This window comes from Pestalotiopsis fici (genome assembly GCF_000516985.1).
Source record: "Pestalotiopsis fici W106-1 unplaced genomic scaffold PFICI_Scf_12, whole genome shotgun sequence".
NCBI lineage: Eukaryota > Fungi > Ascomycota > Sordariomycetes > Amphisphaeriales > Sporocadaceae > Pestalotiopsis > Pestalotiopsis fici.
Genome location: NW_006917102.1, coordinates 1,007,149 through 1,029,183, shown reverse-complemented (window position 1 = coordinate 1,029,183; position 22,035 = coordinate 1,007,149). Strand labels below are relative to the sequence as shown.

General features: G+C 50.1%; 7 protein-coding genes across 7 annotated transcripts; 4 read left to right on the top strand and 3 right to left on the bottom strand.

Moving 5' to 3' along the window:
• Positions 1-33: 33 nt before the first annotated feature.
• On the top strand, positions 34-2,109 carry PFICI_14075 (uncharacterized protein; the record flags this gene model as incomplete). The annotated part of the gene is made up of 1 exon (XM_007842656.1): positions 34-2,109. The coding sequence occupies one exon, from the start codon at positions 34-36 to the stop codon at positions 2,107-2,109; it is 2,076 nt and encodes a 691-aa protein (XP_007840847.1).
• A 473-nt stretch (positions 2,110-2,582) lies between these two features.
• PFICI_14074 (uncharacterized protein) lies at positions 2,583-3,851 on the bottom strand (the record flags this gene model as incomplete). The annotated part of the gene is made up of 3 exons (XM_007842655.1): positions 2,583-3,202; positions 3,264-3,780; positions 3,846-3,851. 3 exons carry the CDS (start codon positions 3,849-3,851, stop codon positions 2,583-2,585), a joined length of 1,143 nt encoding a protein of 380 aa, XP_007840846.1.
• Positions 3,852-4,942: 1,091 nt separating this feature from the next.
• On the top strand, positions 4,943-6,376 carry PFICI_14073 (uncharacterized protein; the record flags this gene model as incomplete). The annotated part of the gene is made up of 5 exons (XM_007842654.1): positions 4,943-5,020; positions 5,082-5,154; positions 5,210-5,219; positions 5,274-6,193; positions 6,243-6,376. The coding sequence occupies 5 exons, from the start codon at positions 4,943-4,945 to the stop codon at positions 6,374-6,376; spliced, it is 1,215 nt and encodes a 404-aa protein (XP_007840845.1).
• A 959-nt stretch (positions 6,377-7,335) lies between these two features.
• On the top strand, positions 7,336-10,877 carry PFICI_14072 (uncharacterized protein; the record flags this gene model as incomplete). The annotated part of the gene is made up of 9 exons (XM_007842653.1): positions 7,336-8,016; positions 8,079-8,087; positions 8,137-8,326; positions 8,380-8,423; positions 8,478-9,434; positions 9,513-10,010; positions 10,068-10,199; positions 10,253-10,352; positions 10,408-10,877. The coding sequence occupies 9 exons, from the start codon at positions 7,336-7,338 to the stop codon at positions 10,875-10,877; spliced, it is 3,081 nt and encodes a 1,026-aa protein (XP_007840844.1).
• Positions 10,878-12,033: 1,156 nt separating this feature from the next.
• On the bottom strand, positions 12,034-12,876 carry PFICI_14071 (uncharacterized protein; the record flags this gene model as incomplete). The annotated part of the gene is made up of 1 exon (XM_007842652.1): positions 12,034-12,876. One exon carries the CDS (start codon positions 12,874-12,876, stop codon positions 12,034-12,036), a length of 843 nt encoding a protein of 280 aa, XP_007840843.1.
• A 677-nt stretch (positions 12,877-13,553) lies between these two features.
• On the bottom strand, positions 13,554-16,400 carry PFICI_14070 (uncharacterized protein; the record flags this gene model as incomplete). The annotated part of the gene is made up of 4 exons (XM_007842651.1): positions 13,554-14,159; positions 14,245-15,550; positions 15,616-16,082; positions 16,161-16,400. The coding sequence occupies 4 exons, from the start codon at positions 16,398-16,400 to the stop codon at positions 13,554-13,556; spliced, it is 2,619 nt and encodes an 872-aa protein (XP_007840842.1).
• A 261-nt stretch (positions 16,401-16,661) lies between these two features.
• PFICI_14069 (uncharacterized protein) lies at positions 16,662-20,305 on the top strand (the record flags this gene model as incomplete). The annotated part of the gene is made up of 5 exons (XM_007842650.1): positions 16,662-16,947; positions 17,000-17,706; positions 18,164-19,096; positions 19,149-19,196; positions 19,274-20,305. 5 exons carry the CDS (start codon positions 16,662-16,664, stop codon positions 20,303-20,305), a joined length of 3,006 nt encoding a protein of 1,001 aa, XP_007840841.1.
• Between the last annotated feature and the right edge of the window lie 1,730 nt (positions 20,306-22,035).

Below are 22,035 nucleotides of genomic sequence, written 5' to 3'. Positions count from 1 at the left end.
TGTTCGGCAAAGTGCCATTGACCGTTGCCAATCATGGAGGTCCCGGAGCCACTCATGGACTGCAACTTTCCGGAGATGCTTGCAGGTGACTTGGGGCTGTCAGAAGAAGTGTTTCGGTCCAAGAATTTAACGGCTGGGGCTCCCGCAGCTTCGCTGTCCGGCCATGGAGGCAGGAGACACAACTCATTGCAGGATAGATCCTCTGGACTGTTATCGTCGCCCGATCAACGACACGTTTTGGTACGAATGAGATCCTTACAAACCGTGGAATCTGGCAATCACCAATTAGACATGGCGTCTGGACGAGAAAGAAGGCAAAGCTTTGAGTCGACATCGACAGACTCGTCGGGCGGAATGGAGCCTCCATCGGTAGCTGGGCGTGGCCGTGAAGTATCGGTTGGCACGGCAGCAACCTCTGTTACGTCTGGCAGGTTTTCCGCCAGTGACAAGTCTAATTCGCCGATTGATAAGAATTCCAATGGCAGCTGGACCGATCTCCAACTTACAAACGACGCCCACCACAGTAGCAGCATCAACCACAACAGTAGCAACGCCTCTCAGGTGGAGAGGTGCCAATCCCTCAGCAACATTCGACAACAGTCCAGCCCACGATCGCCATTGGATTCACCACGTTCCCCACGGGATATTGGTGGCGAGCTGCGAACAATTTCGTTGGGAAATGGTAAACCTTCCCCATCCGTCGCGGAGCCTCTGCCTGCATTCAAGTCGCCAATGAACTTTGGCACGAGCTTGATGCAACCAGAGACTCCGTCGTCGTTCAACAGCAGCACCAGCACCAGCACGCGGCCTAATGGGTTCCCTGCTCGACGTTCATCACTGACGCAGAATTCCGACTTTCTACGTGTGTCTTACCAACGCGCCTCTCCTCATTCGCCGTCTTCAGTCCGCCACAGTTCCATCATCAACTCCAATCTCATGCCCACAGTCACCCCCACCAGACGACCAAGCTCAGCCGGTAACGCATCGCCTTATTCTAGAGACGATGAAGCACGCAGCATGTTGTCATTGAACTCTGACGATGAAGACGACGAGGATGACGATACCTTTGATCAATCCGTCGCGACGCCTAAGGAAGTGAATCAAGTTGCCACACCCACCATCGTTTCGCCCTTGGCCGATATTGAGCGATGGGTCGACCAGAGCTCTATTGAGTTTGGCCATCTGCCATCGCCGACAAAGGACTTCCAGGGCTCGCGTCTTCATGTTGCACCAGAGGTACTCGACACTCTGCGCATATCGGTGGCATGTTTTCCAGAGACCATTCTGACCTGCTCGAGTCTGTCCATTGAGACTATCCGCGGCAATGGCAAGAAAGTAAGATTCCGCAAACTCGACATTGCCGATGACTCGCAGCTCTCCCTCGACTCGCCCGACGCTTCGGCAAAACCGTCAAAATGGAAGTGGCTCACAACAAAGCGCGCGCCTGAGCCGAGTCCAACCAAACTGCAACCGTCCCAGAGATATCTCCCACCGCCCTTGGACGAAGCAATAGAGCCACAATCGCAAAAGGCAGTGTGGCAGTCGGTCAAGAACATCTTTCCCAAGGGAACTGATCACCTTTGCGACGCTCTCTATGCCCACATTCTGGCCTATAACTACGTTACCTCTCTCTGCCCGCCGTCTACTGTGGTTACCCAGACAGCCCGTCCTGGCTCGAAGCAATCAAGTGCACCTAGCATTTCCGACAAGGCCTCACTTCGCTCGGATAATAATAAGATTCCCCACAAGGCAGCTACCCTCCTCGGTCTTGAAAATGACCCCTCGACAACTGCTCCGCCTCGAGATTCGTCTACCACGGCTCGCCCAGACACCAGACGTGGCAAGACAGGCTTTATGCAAGGCAAACGCGAAAACACCAAGACTTTTGGCTCAGTGGCCAATCGTACATCGGATGAGCACGATCAGTCCCTCAAGGATTTGCGATATGGCTTGGCAAAATGCATTGCGAGGCTGGTCGGCACACTGCGCTTGACGTCGGGCGAACCACTGACACAGTCGAAGAGTGTAAGGCCCGGAGACATTAAGGATATTGACCCCTTATTCATTCGCGCGCTGTGTGAAGTTGTTCGATGCAACGAGGAGGGCTGAGACGAGAACCATGACCGACACTCACACTCATCAAAACCCTTTCCATCAGCATCGATGGAACGGGTTCTCCCAGACGTCTGATCACACGACCATCAAACTTTTTCTTTTTACGCTTGTCTTTGCGTTATACGCAGTCTAATTTTCCAAAATCGAACGAGCTCGCTCTGCGGCATCCCCTTTGTTATCAAGACCTAAGGGTGGAATATTTGCAAGCAAGGAGAGATGAATCTCAAAGGAATAAGGCGTTCAATGGCTCAAACACCATGGCAATGGTTTCTCGCGATATATACCCCCAACTGTATTACGCAGCTTCAAAAGGTTTCAAGTTCTTGTCGAGACTACGATATAGACATCTGTAAGACTAGTAACAAGGCTTAGTTTAGGCTGCAGAAAAAAAATATGACAATTCTATAAACCACATGCTCAATAAATCATGCTAGTGACGTACGACTTTGAATTGGAGTTGTTCTCATTCATGAATAGTCCACGTCCTTATCAAAGGGATGGCTATTCCTCAGTGGAGCACCGACTTGACCTGTTTCTGCCCAGTCACTGAGAGCAGTCAACCCAGTGTCCGTCCTTTGCGTCGTTGCCGGAAACGACACGGTCCCGTCACTAAAGGTGCTCTTGCTGCGAGGATATGGCGGCTTATCCGTCGGGTACGGCAGGCGTTCCATCGTGGGCGCCGCCAGCCTCCCGTGCATTGTGAAAGTTTTGGCATGGGCATTACTCAAGCCAAGCAAGCCAGCCGTGATGAGCAGCAAGCCCATGAAGATGATGCCGCCGACCTGGGACATGTTGCCGCTAAAGGCGGCGACGACATAGACAATCAGCTTGGCCGCGGCCTCGAGGTAGCCCTCGGCGTGGGTCTTGGCGCGGAGCCACGACGATGTTGTGATGGCTTGGAGATCGTCGGCCATGCCGCGCAGCCGGACGGAGCGCCCGTTGCCCAGGTCCACGAGGTATTGCGTCAGCATGTGACTGACGTCCGGATCGGGTGGCAGAGGCTGTGGTGGTTTTGCGCGCTGCTTGATGACCCAGATGTTGAGGATGCGGGAGAGCATCAAGGCGAGCAGGAAAGCTACTCCGTACCCTGACAAGGTCGATTAGTTACAACATCTCAAGACCAGAGCACAAAGGGGTGGGTCACTCACACTCCCGCAGCAACACTAGAAAGACGATTGCCGTCACCGTCAACACGGGACTGGCGAGGTACAGCACATGTGAGAACCAGCCCAGATCCGAGCCCGTGTCACGCCAAATCGTGGCTCTCTGGCCGCCGCGGCGGCGACCGCGGCCCGCACGACGAAAGTACTGCCGCTGGGGGATCATGCCCACGTCGACGGTCACGAGCTCGCCCTGCCGGCCGACCTTTTGCAGATACCGAACCGTCGCCGGGTTGTTGATGTTGTACGTCGACATGCGCCCCTGCACGAGTTCCACGGCGTCATATTTGGCCGTCTCCTTGTCCAGGGCGTCGGCCGCCTGTTGGTAGTGTAAGCCCGGAGCCAGGAGCAGTGCGTCGAGCCATGATGATCCGCCTGCAATAGCAGTGCGCTGGGCAATGGTGCTCAAGTCTGCCAATGCTAAAAGACCGCTGGCTGAGAGTTGAAAATTCGGAATAGGAACTTGTGTCCAATTTGGAAATTCAGCAGCACGTCTGATCAGGCTCTGGGTGAGAAAATTAGTTATTGCGCTCAGTGATGTAAGCGAGGATTTCCCAGAAACGGGCTTACCTCCATATTGGAGCCCCCCCGCCTTATAGACAGGCGAACAGATTACTTGCAGATGTAATCCGGGGATAAAAGCAAATGCAATATATATGAGAATGGATGAAGCTGGACAAGAAGCAATCACTGTCAAGAGAGAAAGAAAACCCAGTGAAGATCTCTCGATATGGGCGACAAAGACATGATCCTACTTCGTCATTGGCCGATTGAATGTAACCTGTCGCGAGCGGGAAGCAAAATATCCTGGCCAAAAAGTCCTGTGATTTGACGTAGTTGTCGAAAGAGCCAGCCAACCAAACGAGACCAATCGCAAGAGATGCCGGGATCACGAGTTTATTCTGGAAGTCAAAGGGGATATATTTGTGTAATACCACGGACAATCTTGTAGCATTATCCATACATATGACTGGCTATTATTAAAAGAACGGGAGAACCAGGCATTTTCAATGACAGATCGACTTGGGCCGACCACCCTTCTAAAAAATCGACGGGAGGGGGATCGGATCATCGCGGTGAGGGAGGAGGCCTGCCACACCAAAGCCCAGCCTGCCTCAGTTCCGGTCCTTTCTGCGCTACCCGCAAGTCATTCATGGTCACTTGATGCTCTTCGCCTACGGGGCGAGCGCTTGGCTTGGCAATCGGTGATGCGGGTGGTTGGGCATCTCTTTTGTGTTATCGGACAAAAGCAGTAAGGTAAGATATGTTTGAAAGGGCCTAATGCAGGCTGAAGTAGAAAGATCTTTGTTGATCTTTCCGAAATAATTATTTACGCCTCATTTCGTGGTGGTTTCAATTATTTGTTGCTTAAGGCTGAAACCTCTCGGAACCAACGGGCTTCAGTGAAAGCCACTATGGCTTACCATTGCTCTAAGGTACGCTCCAGCGGTTTAGTGGCCGAGGCAACTGCCAGGACCCCCATATCCGGGGGGACGGCATAACCCCGGAGTCGCTAGGAAGTGAGACAATCCCTGCCTGACACTTATGCCGGGCGATAAAGCTATGATGGTCCTTATCAGTGACCTTTCAGGCCTACATCATACATTGCCTGGAAGCTGTTTCTGCCGTGAGGCTGCATTCTTGATGGCATCAAACACCACATGACCATGGCTTCTTCAGATCCGACGTATACGGTTTTCATCCGATTACCATTTCCCCGTGGAAACTTTGTGGATCCTCCGCCGGTACGTGATTCATGACAGACGAGAGCTCGCGTGCGCAACTCGGCCACTAACAGTGCCAAAGGTCAACTGGGATCCTTCCAAGGATGAGGCGCTCTGGAATATTGTTTCTGGTGTTTCCAAGACTGATATAGATTGTAAGTATACCGAATAAACTTCGTCAATCGTTTATTGACCAATATCTTCTTTCAGGGAATGAAATGTAAGTATCCTCGGGCTACGTATGCGATGATCGCTCACCAATGTCCTGTCATAGTGCTGCACGTTTCAATGTCAACGTCGATTTCCTCCTCCAACAAGTCGCCTTTCTTACCGAACGACATACATCACAAGTTCGAGCCCAGCTTCGCAAAGCGGCAGCCGCAGCCAAAGGGTCATCAGCCAGTTCTCCGGCACCTGGTGCTGATCCCGCATTAACGGGCGATGGACTCCAGCGAACGAGCTCAGCGGCTGGCCGACCGAGAGCCCCTTCCGCCCTTTCGCTTAGAAAGGACTCGCCTCTACCGCGAAACGATGGCAGTACCCCGGGCACACCGCTGCGTGCAACACCACGCCCGCAAGCCGCCCGAAAGACATCGTCCAACACAGGTTCCGTCTACGCGACTCGAAATCTAGGAGGCAGCAGCAAGGCAAACATCAGATCGGGAGACGCGCAGAGGCGCAGACTTTCTTCCCTCCCACTAAGCACGACTGCCGCTACCCCCGAAGTCGAGCCCGATCCTTCGTCGCCCGGCCCCGCAGACACTAGCTCCGCCGCCTCGTCTTCGGATGAGTCCAGTCCGGCGCAGTCCCGAATCATCCGTCGACCGCCCATATCCTATGATGATGACGACGATGAAGAGGATGACGAACCGGCGTTCATGCCATATAGGGCACAGAAAGAAGGGTCAGCTGGTGGACAGCATGATCTCAGCGCTACGCTGAGGGGAAACCTCCCGAGAAAACAGCCAAAACAACATGGCAAGATACACTTATCCCAGACCTCTGACTCTTCGACAAGTTCTGCCGCTCCAATGCCACGAGGCTTGGCTGGAGGTAAGGCTGGGTTGGGGTCACCCTTGTCCCCCCGTCGGACCCAGGAGCTTGCGGGCAGAAGTCCTATCGGAAAAGGCAAGGGTTATTCGCGAGACAGTGATGGCACACCTAGTATGGGAAGCAGCTTTAGCGATCTCGACGGTCAGTCTGTCCCCTCTCTTGTTGGCTGTTCACACTAATTTGCAAGTAGATGCTTCTGTGACTCAGTCGGCGTTGGAAGAAGCGCTGGCAAGCAGAATACAGGATGGTGGAATTGGAAGCCGCATGAGTACTATCAGTAATGTCTTTCGGAGTCGCTATCTTCCAAAGTCCAACAATCCTTGAATGAGAAATTATATGGGCCATTTAGGAGTTGAAGGGTTCCGGTTTGTATTCTTAGCACTGTTATTGATCCTGGCGCAGATAAAGATTGGTCTCGGCGTTTTTAGGTGGCGGTGAACAGATTCAATTGATGACATTATTACTCTTCACAGCCACGATGGGCCGCAGGAAATATTAGTTTTTTATTGATGGACTCTCTTCACTTCAATTTACCCGAAGTCGGAAATGGGAACATGGAAACCGGCCAGACTTTGTCCGCAGGGCTCCTTCAGCGACAACCCTGAACAGGGCGGTGATACGGCGTTTTCCGAGGACATCTGGCAAGACCATTCATCCATCACACAAGATCGAAGTCGCTTCCCCCGAATATCACATCATGGTACCTTTATCTTGATGAAAGGAAACGAAGTGTGGGCGGCCACAGTCGAGTTCCGCTCTCCGTGCTCTCGCCGTCATCTCGTACCGCAACCACAGCCTCGCGAACTTTTACCCACATGTAGGAAGGATCCCCTGCTCCCTCGACATGGCTTTATGCAGTGGCACACAATCGTGATACAACATAACCCTGCCACAACTTCTGAGTCGGGAATGGAGTCTTCACACAATATCATTGTATTATGACAGCCTCGCGCAGCTTTTCATTGCTTTTTGACCGCTGTACTCGGTGAGCAGGGAGGTTGTGGTATAGTTGTCCATCTATTGGAGGATCTGAAATAATATCTTACATGGTGGTCATTCTTTACCTACTCTACCATTTTCTGTTTGCAGAGGCTTTCAGCCGTTTTTTCAGCCGCCCCCAAATTATCGATGTACTTATTCAGAAGCAGAGATCGGGCTTCGCACTCGGGTCCAATTCTGTATTGCGCTTGTCTCACTTCTCGTGCACCTCCGAGCTTACTTCTTGTCCATTCTTCGGCTCGCTTGACTGAACAACGGCCATTTGCAAAGAAAACCCATTCAATATGAACCGTTCCCATCACCGATCCTGTTTGAGTGCTGAGCCGCATGAAGAGAACATCAAAGAGGTACTTCTACATTTCTTAGGCTGCCTCAAAATCAGCGAGCGTCATGACTTTCTCGAAGACGAAGCGCACCCTGTGTGGAGTTTTGAAGCAAAGCACAACAAGGGGGAAAATGTGACCAAGAAGAGGGAAAAATGGAGAGCGAACTGCTTAAATGAGCTCCGGCGCATTGAGTTTCTCCGAGAAAAGCTAAAAGACGATGGAGATGAAGATGAACGTCAACTTGTGTCAAATATTGAGAGGAGTAGAAAAGAATGGAAGAGATCGCCTGAGTACAAAGAAGGTATCCAGATGGTCGAGGAATGGAGGAGGGCAACTCCCGAGGACAGTGGAACGTTCAAGCCCAGCGGTAGTCCTGTGAATGTCAAACCGGAATCTGTGCAAGACAAGTACATACCAGAGAAGGACGTAAATGTTCCTATCATAAAGTTCAAAGATGGAGAGCCAGATGACTTCAAATTGGACAAGAAGAACAAAAAGATTTGGGGCAGTTTTCCGGACCAAAAGACGACAGTGGAACATTTACTTGACAATGAGGCTGGCAAGAATAGTATCCTCCGCCGTGACGAAAAGGATACGTCCACAGTCAAGTACTTCCACCTTCCATCGAATAACATGGCAGTGAGTAATACCCTTCGCTATCTTTTCTTATTTTGCTCTGGCTAACAAGTCCTTCTCACTAGTGGGCAGAGGTACGTAAATTGATTGATTGGTTAGCTAAGGCTGCCTAACGCATGATAGGAAGCAATCGCTCGCTACTTCAACGAGGAGACGCCTAAGTTCTACAAGATTAGGCGAAAGATTGGAACATTGGAAGAAACAATTTCAGCCAAGATTCTGAAGGAGTCACATTGGCGGGGGCAACTACACGGGAGTCAATTATCTGTGAACTCTCGGTTCATGCGACCCTTTTGTGAAGCAATCTCTTCCAGTTAGTATTGTTGGAGTTGCCTCTGAATAATCTCATGTCTCACACTTGTTTAGGCCAGACCGAGAAGGACCACTTGCCGAAGAATATGGTTCTTTTTGTGAGTCTGTTGTTTCTGCCTTGATCATGATGCTAATCTAACATACCCCCGAAGATGCCTTATCTACATTGGGAGACATCGCGAAACCGCGAGAAATTCGCACAAAAGATCGAGCAGATCGTTGACCAACACCTTGCCAAGGCCACAACCATTGAGTTGAATGAAAAGAAAAAGAGACAAGAAGCCAGGAAGTCTTTGCCACCTGCGAAATCTACCAGCAGCGATCAATCAACTACAGCAACACAAAGGATGCAGCTTCCAGCGGACAAGACACAACCTGCAGGGATGGGCCGAATCCTCACACTTGGGACACTGGCACAGCGCTTTGGCTATCCGAGAATTCCAGTCAAGGTGGACGGGACCGGTAGGCTTCGGATTACTTACGAGGACGAGCAGGGAAATAAAAAGGGTAGCCCACTCGGACAGTACTTGATCGATGCTGCTCGTCTGTTTGAGGCGATCACAAACTATCGCGACAAACGCCTTCTAGAGAAGTTTCTCATGCACGAAGCTCCCCTTCACCCAAGGCGAACTCTGGATCAGGCATACTACTGGACGCTGAACACGACTCGCTCTCGCGACAAAGACCAAGTCGTATATCGTGCCACAACCGCCAAGGGCGCGGAATTCCACAAATACGACTTCGATAAGGCCTCATGGCCCAATCATCCAAGACTAGGGAAACATGAATTATGTCGCGACTGTTCTGATAAAATCACCAAGGTTTCGCGTGTGGTCATGGTTGACCAGCTCTGGATGTGGATCTTGGATGCCAACACCATCATCACCTGCTTCCCGAAGCGATATGGAGCGAACAAGCATGACTCATCTGGCGTGCACAAGTCAATACGAACCAGGATCGGCGACAAAAGACATCAGCAGGTAAAATCTGTGTTTGACTTGGCTCTCATTATATTTGAAGAATGCTCCAATACATTCTTCGATCGCACAAGAACCACAGACAAACAGCCCGAGGTGCTTGATGCATTCTCAGAGTCCATTGGAAACATCGTAAGTCAATTTTACACCACGACCATATTCTCTCAAACTTTGTCGAAGGTCTTGCTAATCTTGAACAAAATCACACAGATGCATAAGCAAACGCTGGCCTTTGGACGCTTGTGGCGATGGACCGAGGAAGCGCGCAAGATCTACAAATCTCGCACACGTCTTGCTGGCTCCAAATTACACGTACCGCTTCTCGACATCACTCCAGAAGGCGAGCTGGAGAAAGAGATCAAGGACATCCTTGAAGAGCTTGGCATCATGATCCACATCAACAAGACCCATCGCGACGTTTTGAAGCAGTTCATAACTCACGTTAAACATATACTGGATCCCCACAGCGAATTCACGGGCAAGGAAGCCGGAGTCGATGCGTCGAAGAAGCGAATTGGCCTCCTGAGAAAGACTTCGGCGAACAAGGTACCTAAGTTCTCTGCCAACGCCAACGAAGAAACTGTACAGGAACAGAAAAACATTTTCGATTGGTTCAACATCAACGCAGACGAAACTCGGACCCGTGTTGACGATCGAATCGAGCAACTAGAAGAACTACAGAGAAGCGCGCAGATTACTGCGTCAAGTGTAAGCTGTTATCATTATATTTTAGCCCACGATATTGATGAATAACATTCTTTCTAGGTCAAGGACCTTCTGGAGTTGAAACAACAACAGGCAGGTGTTGTACAGGCCTGGCAATCTGTCAGGCAAAGCGATGAAGCAAATGCGCAAGGGCGCGCCATCATGGTCTTTACAATTGTCACAATTGTTTTCGTAAGCACACATGACAAGGCAAACGCAAGTTGCATGGGTCTGACCAGATTTAGTTGCCATTGTCGTTCATGTCGTCCCTGTTTGGCATGAACACCATTGAGTTCGGAGGAGATGGCAATCTCATGCATCTTGGAGATCAATTCAGATATATTGGTGAGTTACGGTGAAAATCAAATCAAAGAAATACTGATTTTTGACTCCCTAATAGCTGGAATATCTGCTCCAATTATATTCCTGACACTTGTATTCTCCCTGAACAGCTGGACACGATCAGCCCTAGCAGGTCTGTTCAAGTATAGCTTCTTGTGGTTGAGTGCCCGCATTGGACTGTACCAGCACTACCTTGATGTCAACCTGCCCAGCCATAATTTTTACGAGGACACCGTGAACGCCACTGAAGAATTGCTGGTTAAGCAGATGAAGCTGTATTCGGACCGAAGGTGGGAGAAGTACGAGCAGAAGCGAGAGGCTTCGGGGCAACCCTCCTCTACCGCGAGTGCACCTGGTGGTTCTCAGTCTGGCGGAAATTCACCTGGCAGGACACATGAGACAGCCGTGTTGCTTCCAGATGGAGTAGCTCGAACGGCCAGCAGATTGAGTGCACGGTCACAACCACGACCTGCTATGCACGACGATATTGAAGCCGCAAGGCGACCGACTGAAAATGGCGCCATTTGAAAGTTTGGGATTGTGGTGGATTATCGGATTACTTGTATCTTTCTCTCTCTGGAGTTAGTAGAACTAGGAATATCCACAGACATTGGAAAGTATTATGTTGAATTTACCAATCACTCTCTCATCGCGCGAGCCTGATTGATATGGTAGGAAGTTATCAAATGATCTGCTCCCTCATGTTTTTATGTAAAATCTAGTCTCACTCAACCCGAGAGCACATGATCATGTGGTTTTGGGCATGTCAATGAAGTCGTACTTTCTCACGAAGAAACTTTCCTCCACATCAAAGGCGCCTGTTCGGGATGGAACTAATGGATTTGGTGTTGCCCAGAGATTGCATGAAGATGGCCATTTCACCGTGGTGAACTTTACCGGCCAATGTCTCGGCTTGCCCGTGCCAGGCGCCGACTGGCGCAATGCGACTATGTTGTAGATAAAGTTAGAATAATCGAAATAATCAAATAAAACGGTTTAAATTAGTATAGCTCACTGTGCCACCTGCGTAATTTTGTATCCTACAAGCTGCGCATCTTCCTATTTCCCTTGCCGCAACAGCACTTACTACCCCGTGTTTATACCCAAATTACGTCTTGTTATATGTTTATATTTTTTTTCTATGCAATCTTTCGTGATGTATTGCGCGCAGTTGAAGAAACTGTGATATTAAGGATTATTCGCGGTAGTGCGCTGTGGTTCTAGCAATCAGCCGTAAGAATGGCTTGACGGTAATGGTTTTCTGGCCCGCGTCGGGAGCTAACAAGCAGCTGCATCGCTAAATCAAGTGAGATCTGCTCGTTTATAATTCACCTCGTTGATACAGAAAGCGATATCTAGAGAAAAAGCGTTAAATGAATAAAAACATTGTTGTAGCTTTTGTATGCGGAAATGCTAACAAAATATATACGGTTTTGGCTGTGTTGGTACAAAATTACGTGATGCTCACAGGGGTCCGTGGGAGCCGCGAGGACTCATTGTGTGACGAAGCGAAATGGTAACATGTGTTTCAAAATGTGTACAAGTATGATACCGCCCCGGCGTCGTGATGTCCTCTTCTAGCCACAAGAACTGCTGTCTGCAATGATTGCTTAATGCAGTGAAATCTGGTGCAAGCATCTTCTGAACTTGTGTCACTTGTAGGAGCATGGACAGGACTTAGTCGTTAAATATACATATATAGCGAACCATCAATACCGGCCAACTCGCGGGACTTGGTTGCAAGTTCGTCACACTCATCATCCTCAAATAGGTCATCAGCATTCACCATACTGAGCGACGCCCCTTCTACATCTGAATCATAAGGGCCGTCGTCACCATGTAGCAAAGCCGCCTCGGACTCAAAGACATCCACCTTGGTTTCTTTCTTCCTGCCCTTTCGTCGAATGGCGTGCAGTTGATAGGCGAAGACGATATCCTCTTCGCCTGCTCGGAACGCGCTTGTCGTGTTGTTACGATGCTCGCCCACGACCTGGCCGCCAACAGATACGCTCTCCGTCACGGGCACCGTGGGCCCAAACCCTCCACCCAGCTGCGTGGATCGCTCCAACCGCACAGTGAGCCCGCGGGCAATTTTGATGCCCGTAATCATATACACGGGCTGGCTTCCGAACAGGCCGGCCTTGATGGCAGCCTGCACCTTGGGCTCAGCTAGCCTGCGCACCAGGTCGACATTGTTGGCGGACGGCTCGTCGCGAATATAGCGCGTCTCGAGTTCGTCAATGTCGTACCGCTGTACGTGGTTGACATTATGCTCCAGGCTGGCATCGCCGCCCACGGTCGAAAGGAACTGGGCCCAAAACCCCATGCTCATGAGGTGTCCCTTCTCGCTGCTCAGCTCGTGATTATATTCCTTGATTGTCTCCATTGGCGGTAAGGCCTCTTGCGGGAGAGTTGATAGCGTCTTGGTTGGTCGAAACGGATCAGCTATAATGCTGCACAGCTGTATAGGGCCTGATGGCTTGAACTGGAGGTTTGGCGCCAAGATATAAGTTCTCACAGCAGCCATGGTAATGAGCCTGCAAATTGAAACCTAGACAATGCGAAGAAGCCTTTTCGCAGTGCATGAAAATTTATGTTTCCAGCATTGTGAGATCTTTGGTGTCTCAGATGCCATCTGCAGGGCTGGGTAGGTACACAGCCACTTCCAGGCTGGCTGGCTGGCTGTTCTCACGGTTGAGGCGGGGTAATAGACATTCCCTTGTTTGGCCACGTCTGACAGCGCATAAAGCCACTGATATCACCGAGTTCATCGGCTCGTAATTCTCGAATATATGCCACACTCATTCACCTTTGCAGAATTCACAGGCTCGTTCAGGGGAATAGGTTATTAAAGGGACATAGTAGAGCTGTCGTGTTCGCATAGAACCCAAAGGAGAAGCTATCAGGGTTAACCTGTCTCGGGGCCTAACAAATAAGCTATGGCACTGATCAATCATGCGTCGCACCCGTCCCCGCTATTCATTTCGTCTAGGTAGGCAGGCAGGCAATTATGGTGTCAACAACCTCAAGTGAGCACCAATGTTCCGCGCTGGGTTCTGAAGACTTCTTGATATTCGGCTACGTGTGCACAGGATAGCAAGTAGTTGCTTGACTGGTTCCCAGCGCAATCTATCACAATCACAGTTTAGCATTTTTGAGTTCATACTCACGAGTCACCCCTTGAATGTAAGTAAGCATTGCTCCTCAACCCTTTAGGGCATCGGCCATTGCTATCCATGAAGCCACCTCGTTTGAGTCAGAGAAGAATCTCATAGGTGAGATGAAGAAACACCGGTTGCCCATATCTTCCGACATCCGCGCAAACAGGGCGAGCATGCCACGCCTGGTCCACAAACGGTTGGCGCTGGTGGGAAGCACGAATTTCGAGCTGCAAAAGCCGAGGTTGGCAAAGTTCAGCATCATGGCCGCGATGCCAGCCGCTATAGCGGTGGCGACAGACGAACCAGATTTGGGCAGCTCGCCATCGACTCTGCGCAGCCATGCCGACCGCACTTGGGTACCCAATGTACCAAATACCGCGGGTCCAAGGCGGTCAACAGGTGGGTTGGTGTCCGAAAAGGCGCCATTGCTGTTTGTCTCGCGTATTGATATCACAGAGTCATGACTTGCCGGGAACATCTCCTTACGGTTTCCGCCAGAGTTGGACGCTGCAGCAAAAAAGAGGATTTTGTTGTTCCGCTGCAAATGAACTTCATTGATAGTTTTGCTGATGAGCGGTATCTCATCTGAGAACCCAAACGACATTGATATCACGTCGGCCTCGCATTCGTCTACTGCCCACCAAATTGCCTATGCGATCGATGGTGTCAGTGCATATTGATGCATGATTCTATCAGCCTGAAGGATGTACCCCGGGCGTATGCAGCATTCTTACCTTGGCGATTTGGGGAGCGCAATCCCGCAAAGTCCCACGGCTCTTGGTGACTCTGGCTATGTATATATCTGCAGTCGGGGCAACCTTCATGATTAGCGCTGCCGTGTGAGATCCATGTCCGGTCTCATCGATGGGATCGCCCAAATCTCCGTAAAAGTCCTTCCACTGCCTAATGCGCCTTCGACGAGCCGGAACTTGGAAGAATACAGCCTCGTCGTCGTATCCAGTGTCGAGCACAGCTACCCGGGTGGCACGACGCTTCCCTTCGTGCGTGCACCGTCTGGATACGTCGTTGATATAGCTATTTATTTTCAAGATCTGATCCAACCATCTGGCAGACTGGTCCGCCTCGCGATCTTGGGCAAAATTTGCTATGTTCTCGGGATTGAAAGTCGGAAGGGCTTGTATAGCAGGTTCATGGACGCCAAGCTGCCGAGCTTCAATCGGGATCGGATCTAACTTTCGTGTGCTTTCCGAGAATCCAAGTTTGAGCAATCGTTCTAAGGGCAAGACTATATCGTTATAAATGATGGTTTTTCGAATATCTATTTCTGACTCGGCTTGGCTATTTTCGGCTGTGCCCTTATCGGAAAGCTGGGGATTGAGGCAGCTGAGAATGGCTTTTTGGTAATCGGCGTAATCGAAGTCTCCCCAGCCACGATGACTGTCAGCCAAACGCTTGACGATATTCCAATTAGCATTTAAACTGCACTCTAATGATTCGTCGTGGTTCCAAGTAAAAGTCTTGCCCCGACCAATTTCCATTAAAATTGTGCAGAGAGAAAGCAGCCTTGGGTACCGGTAAATCACAGAGAAGGAGTCACAGTATTCCGGAAATGGACGTTTGCCACCCTCAAATTCGACGACAAAATACGGCCTCGAGGCGTAGAAGACTTTTTCGTCGGTCTCGGTCGTGCTGCCGTCGATTCGAGACTGGGGCAAGAAATGGATAGACTCGCTGCTCCATTTACTGTCCATCCATGGTGAATCGTAATACTGATAGAATGACTTCGCAACTATATTCGCAAGTACTAGTTTCATCCTGTTGGATAGACGGTGAGTGTTCAGAATGTTCTTTAGAGAGACGCTGGGGCCGGGGAGTACATGTTGCATAATTGGTGAGCTCTCGTGTAGTTGGCGTAGTTCCGATCCCTGTATTTGACAATCTATTCGAGCACCAGGTCTTGGTTCGAGCAGTTGACACAAAGATCCTGGCTTTATCATCCTGAAACGGGCCATCTTCCGTTCAGTGTATATATTGGAATCGCCGCCTACAATTCGAAGCGATTTCTTGGTCACCTCCTTCCTGTTGCCAAGTCAGCGATCGAACGCGCTCGACTGCGGGGATCGACTTTTCAACATGTTTCTTACAATGAAATGCGTAGTTGTACATCTTGCCAGTACTCCCAAGTATCAGGCTTCGCACATAGCAGCATGTCGAATGCGATGCACCCGTCGACCTTGACCAATTGATCTCTCAACCGTAGTCTGGCAGGGTGCCTGGATTTTGTATATCCGCGATCCATTATACACGTGCACACAGAGTGTGCCAGCATGACCGAATACAGGCTATGATTGATGTGTGGAGGATAATCATCGATTGCGGGTATTTCTTTAGCTTTCCGCTTCGGTTGGCGTTGCTCGTCGCCTATCGCCATTGCACGCTTCGAGAACTGGTCCAGATTCTGGAAATAGGTCTGGCGAACAAGAAGAGGCCCCTTGGCCCATGCAGATATCCCACGCTGGACGCGATCTTCCGCTCTACGTGCCGACCGGTCGGTTCCCTGGTGCAGGACTGAATGCAGGATCGGGCAACCGGAATCTGTTGGCTCGGGCCACTACCAGCCTCTGACATTAGCACAATTGGAAAGGAAATAAATGCACACTGCAGGTGATGCGCAGACTCAGCGACGTACTCCGCATATTCGCTCTAGGTCGTTGAGTAGCTTAGGGATGCGTCTTTGCAGGCGCACGAGTTCCTCGGCATCGGCACAATCCAGAGACGCTTTCGCCACTAATAGCCTTGCGCCCAGACTCCCAGCGACAGAAGATCTCATTCGACGACCAAGTTCGGCGCCAATATTGGCAACGCGGGAAAGCGCCTTTTTGGCGAATTCGATCTCTTCGACCTCGGCGATGGCTATTTCTGTAGCCATAAATCATCGCGCGCATGCCCTACTGCGGGCGCAGAGTGAAGACAGCAATGGCACGCCGCGTTTTGTGAGCTGCGCCCAAGAAGAAGTAAGACACAACCCTGGAAGCGGGGTTTGATAGACCTGCAGGTTCCCCCAGAACCTCGCCTGAGGTGGCCAATAGGATCTAGCGCACATGTGGTGACGTGCAATGCATCTCGCCCTGATCTTTCTCTGCTGACTCCCCTCTTCTCATCATTATTTGTCTTGACAGCACGTCAGGCGATGGCACGCGAGAATGATAATGAAGCAAATGAGGGCTCGATTGGTGGGGTGGCCAAACAGTGTCGGGCCCGCTTCGAGGAATGCCTTCATCTACAACCCTTGGTACAATATGAATGGGCCGAGAACCGATTAGCTGAGTTCAATCTTTGGGCGGCAGGCACTGGTGCGTTTGCTGGCGAAAGAGCGTCCCTTGATTCCAGGCTTGCTCACCAGCCCGATACGCGTGATTTCGTGATCAACATCCTCAGTCTCCTCCAAGGCTGTATCGAGAAGTGTAGGGATGTCGGTGGGTGTCTACTGGACTGCATTATTGGGCTTTGCTGACTACAGATCATCAGCACTTGGGCTACCCGAGGAAGCCATCTTCAAAGATATCCCAACCTTGGGTACTTCTGATCCGGCTGGCCATACTGGGACGGAAACTCCGGAGCCCCCCGAGCTTATCCCACGATCATTTTCACCTTGGTCAGATATGTCCTCCACAGATTCGTGGCCGGAGGAGACACCGGCAGGAGCATTGGATCTCTCTTCTTCGTCATGCGCTACCGTCCAGTATGAGGTAGAGCAGGTTCTTGACAGTCTAACAAGGATAGCCGTGGTCATCAGGAAATCCGGCGCAAATTTCCGCAATCAAAAAGCTGACCGCCTGTTCGACCCAAAAGCGCACCAAAAACTACGATCGCATCTGGAAATCCTTGTTCTGGCCCGTGGAAGCAAGACCGGCCGCGATAGATGGGATGTTGATGCCAGAGATCTCACGCCAATCCAAGAGCGTCTTATGATATCGAATCTTCGAAGGCGGAACCGTTTCGTTTATGCTCAAAGGCATGCCCAGAAATTAGGAATCGATGCCGAAAAGGCGCATAGCAACCCTGAGCCATCAAGAGATGACAGTCCCATGACTGTGGACAAGATAACGCCCCAAACACAAATTACCGTCCCGGAATCCCCCGCCCTGCCGCTAGGCTTGGACAATACTCCAGGCGCATCCTCTGCTATAATGTCTGCGACAACGGCTTCAGCTGTTGATTCTCAAATTGAAGAAGTGTCTCGGCAGGGACCAACCCCATCACAAATCGCCAAGACAAATATAACCTCAACCGCTGCACGTGTCACATATCCAAGGCCCCCTCGAATGCATGAAGGGATGCGATCTTTTCGGTGCCCATGTTGCTGCCAAGTTTTGCCAGACCTCTTTCGCGAGGCAACACACTGGAAGTGGGTAACAAAGACCTTCCCTGCTCACACTGAAATTCATCTTGTTCGAAGCTTGATCTGACAGCACTCACTAAAGAAAACACCTCATGGCGGACATATGCCCATATACTTGCATACTAGAGAAATGCCCTTCCCCCGAAGCAACGTACGTCAATCGAACTGATTGGATGCGACATGTAAGAGAGGCTCACGCACAATGTTGGGAATGCATACCTTGCAAGACACCGGGAAGAATGTCTCTCATATTTCCATCTGTGGCAGAATTCATTGATCATGTTAAAAAGCGCCATGATGACACGATCAGAGAAGATCAGCACCAGACACTTACAGCGAGTGCTGCAGTCCTGGCGCCAAGTGGCCTCAGCAGCTGCCCACTTTGCGACGAGACAGACACTGCAGATTCCGAGCGTCTGCTGGACCACGTTCTTGAACACGTGCATGAATTCTCAATGAGATCGTTGCCATGGCCCACGGCAGAAACTGGAGATGATGAGAATCGCGTTTGGGACTATTTCAGAAATAATGACTACTTTGATGAGGGTACGGATGGACAATCCAGTCGGCTCACCGTATCGGATGCATCCGATCAGGATTTGGCTGGGCTTGCTTCTCTGCCCTCAAATGGCTCTTTTGCTCCCTCCGATGTCGAAAATATATATCCTGACTCTGCTGGCGATCACGGCTTTCAGTATACGGCAAAGAGCATGTCGTTCGATGAAGCAGCAATGACTAAGCGACAGGAACTACTGGAAGATCTACGAAACAAAATACTTGCGTGCAGAAGGGGCGAGAACGCCAGCGCCATCGTCTGCTTCTCTGACTTGAAAGATGTGTACAAGGGTCGCCTACAGGATATACAAGCAATCGCGCGACTAACGACCGAACAAGCTACTGAGGTGCTCACCCAAATGTTGAAGCTCTTTTCGTTCTTCGTCATTTTGCCTGCACCTCTGGAATGGTTTGACCAATTCCAAAGCTTATTTTTCGCGGGCGCCTCCCATTCGTCGTTCCAAGACAAACATATGCCACTGCATAAAGCACTGGCCGCGAACCTCAAACTTGAGCATTTCCTATACAGATGGCCGGAACAATATCTGCTCATTCCAGCAGTGATCGACTTCGGCACCGACAAGCCGCAAATTATTACCGACAAACGCATACGTCTTCCATATCTCGAAAGTCCTGGAAACTATGATGGAGGGTTCGGCGGTGTCAAGGTACATGAAACTTGGCGCCCTTTGAGCCAAACTTCAAGCTAACACAACGCAGTGTTGGATGCTAGCGCCCGAGCATATCGACAGAGGTGAAACACAATATGTACGTCGGTCAATCTCAGCTTACACACAAACTCGCAACAATAGATTCTTGGAAGTCATGTGCTAATGCAGAACTAGAAAAATCCTGTTGCCGCCGCAGTCAAGACTTTCATCGGCCTGCCCAATGAGGTCGGATATAAGCAAATACTGAAAAAGCGCCTGACAGGAGTCAAAGGTCTCTCGCTTCACCAGGCCATATTGGGATTGGCAAACGGTGAAATCAAGATCTTTCTGCCCTGGCCTGAGCATGGGAGCCTTGACACTTTTCTATCTGGCGGCCAAAATCCTTCCGAATGGAACGCAGGTTATTACTTCCCAGCCGCGTTTCCCCGTGCCGAACAAAGCATCGACAGGCTTGCGACGGCCTTGCTAAAACAGTGTTTTTCAGTAGCAGGAGCAATGAAATTTCTCCACGACGGTTTCCCCGGCCGACTTGACCGCTATTATTGTGTCTGTATGGATTTGAAGCCCGACAATATCTTGATTTTCCAGGGTAGCGCAGAGAGCATGGTCGGCACATGGAAAATTACCGATTTTAGCATTTCAGTCATCAAGCATTGGACAGATCCTGTTAATTTTGTTGGCACAGTGGGCGACCTGTTCCGCAAATACACGGTGGATACAGAGGCCAGTCGCGAACAAGGCGCCTACACACCACCAGAAGTCCTTTCCACGACCAGTCGCGACAGTCGCCGTCTTGGTAGAGGAGTGGATGTCTGGGCTTTTGGGGCAATTTTTGCAGAAGTCTTGGCCTTCACTTTGGGACATGCCCCAGAAGTTGATAGATTGACGGCTATCCGCAGGGCCGGAGTCAGTGTCGTAGCTGATGATTACTTTTACTCTCGAAAGTCTTCGGCCTCGCTCGCTGTGCCTGGACAACAGGCGGGTGAGCTTCAGTTCGAATTGAAACCAGGCGTTCAGGATTGGCTTTTCGAATGTGTAGATAAATGGTCAGAGGACCGACTATACGTGAAGTACTGGGTGCGTTGTATCAGTCGTGCATTATCGGTCGACCATGAACGAAGACCCACAGCAACTCAGCTTCTCGACGACGTTGGCATCACACAAACTTCTGCATTTACTGTCGTTGGCGAGGATCTGCCATCGTAGGCCACAAACAGGACGCCCATTGATCGACCTGATACGGCTACCACCATCTCCAGTTTTACTACCACAAGTGAAGCTCACAAGGTCATTGTCTCTAGTAGAATCAGCATAGGAAAGGTGCTTGCAGTCGCAATCGATAATGAGCGTATCGCCGTTCTCTCCCAAAACGGTCTAACGGTGTTGAAGATATCTCGAAGTGGCCACTTTGACTTTATAGCGGAGCGCCCCAGAAATTTCTTACTATTGCCAAGGGGTGCAAGATATGACAGGTTCTCGATTTCAGGTATATACCTGGTTGTTTGGGGCAGCGACGGTATCACACAGGTCAGTCCTGACAGCTCAACCCTTTCACATTTCCTCACTGATCAGTTCAATCCAGCCCTTCTTATACGTGTTCAATGGCTCTACTTGGGAACGAGATCGAGTCATACCTGGCAATTTCGACAGTTCAACTCGATTAGCCCTGTCAAAAAATGGCCACGTAGCCCTCAACAAACAAAACGAAATCCTGTTATATCGCCAAACGTGAGTGTACTTCATGTCCCAACATCACTCATGAAGTCCTAATCGCTGAAGCTGTTCTAGGAACCACTCGCTCATAGGTTTGGAAATCCCCAAGAGTCCCCCACGTCTCCCTCTCCTAAGTAAGCAAGTCCATATTGAAGTCTGTGACCTTGCAATCAACGATGCGGCAACCATCTTGTATTGTTGGGGACAGATTGGTCAATATGGATTTCTTCTCGCATATGAGCTACCTGACGACGCTTTCTCTGGTCCGAATCGTCAACTCGCTTTTTCTGCATATTTTGAATATGTGAGTGATTTTACCCCGCTGAATTTCGCTGTTACTCTCTCATAATTCGCATCTGACCTGCCGAAGTACGCCAGTGAGCACCGCGATCGCGCTTCAACGAAAGTCTTCCCCATGAATGATGCCTTTGGGTGCATCGTGGCAGTGGCAGGGACGAGGTATTTTCCATACTTTCCAGGGGACACGGACGAAGAGATTCCAGGAAAAAGAAATCCTGCTATAAGCATTGATTGCATATGTCAGAGCATCTACGGAAATCATTCATTGGTTGTGCTAAAGCAGGGGTTTCGTAGTACCAGTATTTGGGAGTACCCTGTTGATTTTGACACAAGACAGTTCCGCGGCGGCCGGAAGCTGCACGAGGTCCCGGGGCGGGGCGCTTGTGCTGCAAGGATTATAGATAGACTATCATACATTGATGCTATCGTTTGTTTCAAGGATGGTACCATGAAAGGCATCTCTGTGAAGAGGGAGTAGAAAGTCGCCATCTTCTAAAAGCATTTTGACTGCATATTGAAGTAATTTGATGTAATTGAAGACAAGTATGATTATAAAATGACAAGTCTCTGAATTATTCTATTTAATGGTGATGGCCGAGAGTCTTCGTATATCATTATGGGCTGTGGGCACGACCAGCGTTGACTGCACCTCGCACGAGTTGGCTGCTATGGTGGGATTGTTGAAAGCAATGCTCAAATACGAACAAACGCGCTGCATTATAGCAAAAGAGGCATTCAAGATCAAATGAATGAGATAGTACGACCTTCCTGCTATTGAAAGTTTAGATGGATATCAACTATCAACAGCGTATACGCTGTGGAGCTGTGACCGGTTACCGACTTCCGTATACAGCCATGCCACACCAAAAAAAAAAAAAAAAAAAAGGCCAATCGATCAGATTTACACCAAAATCACACCAAAA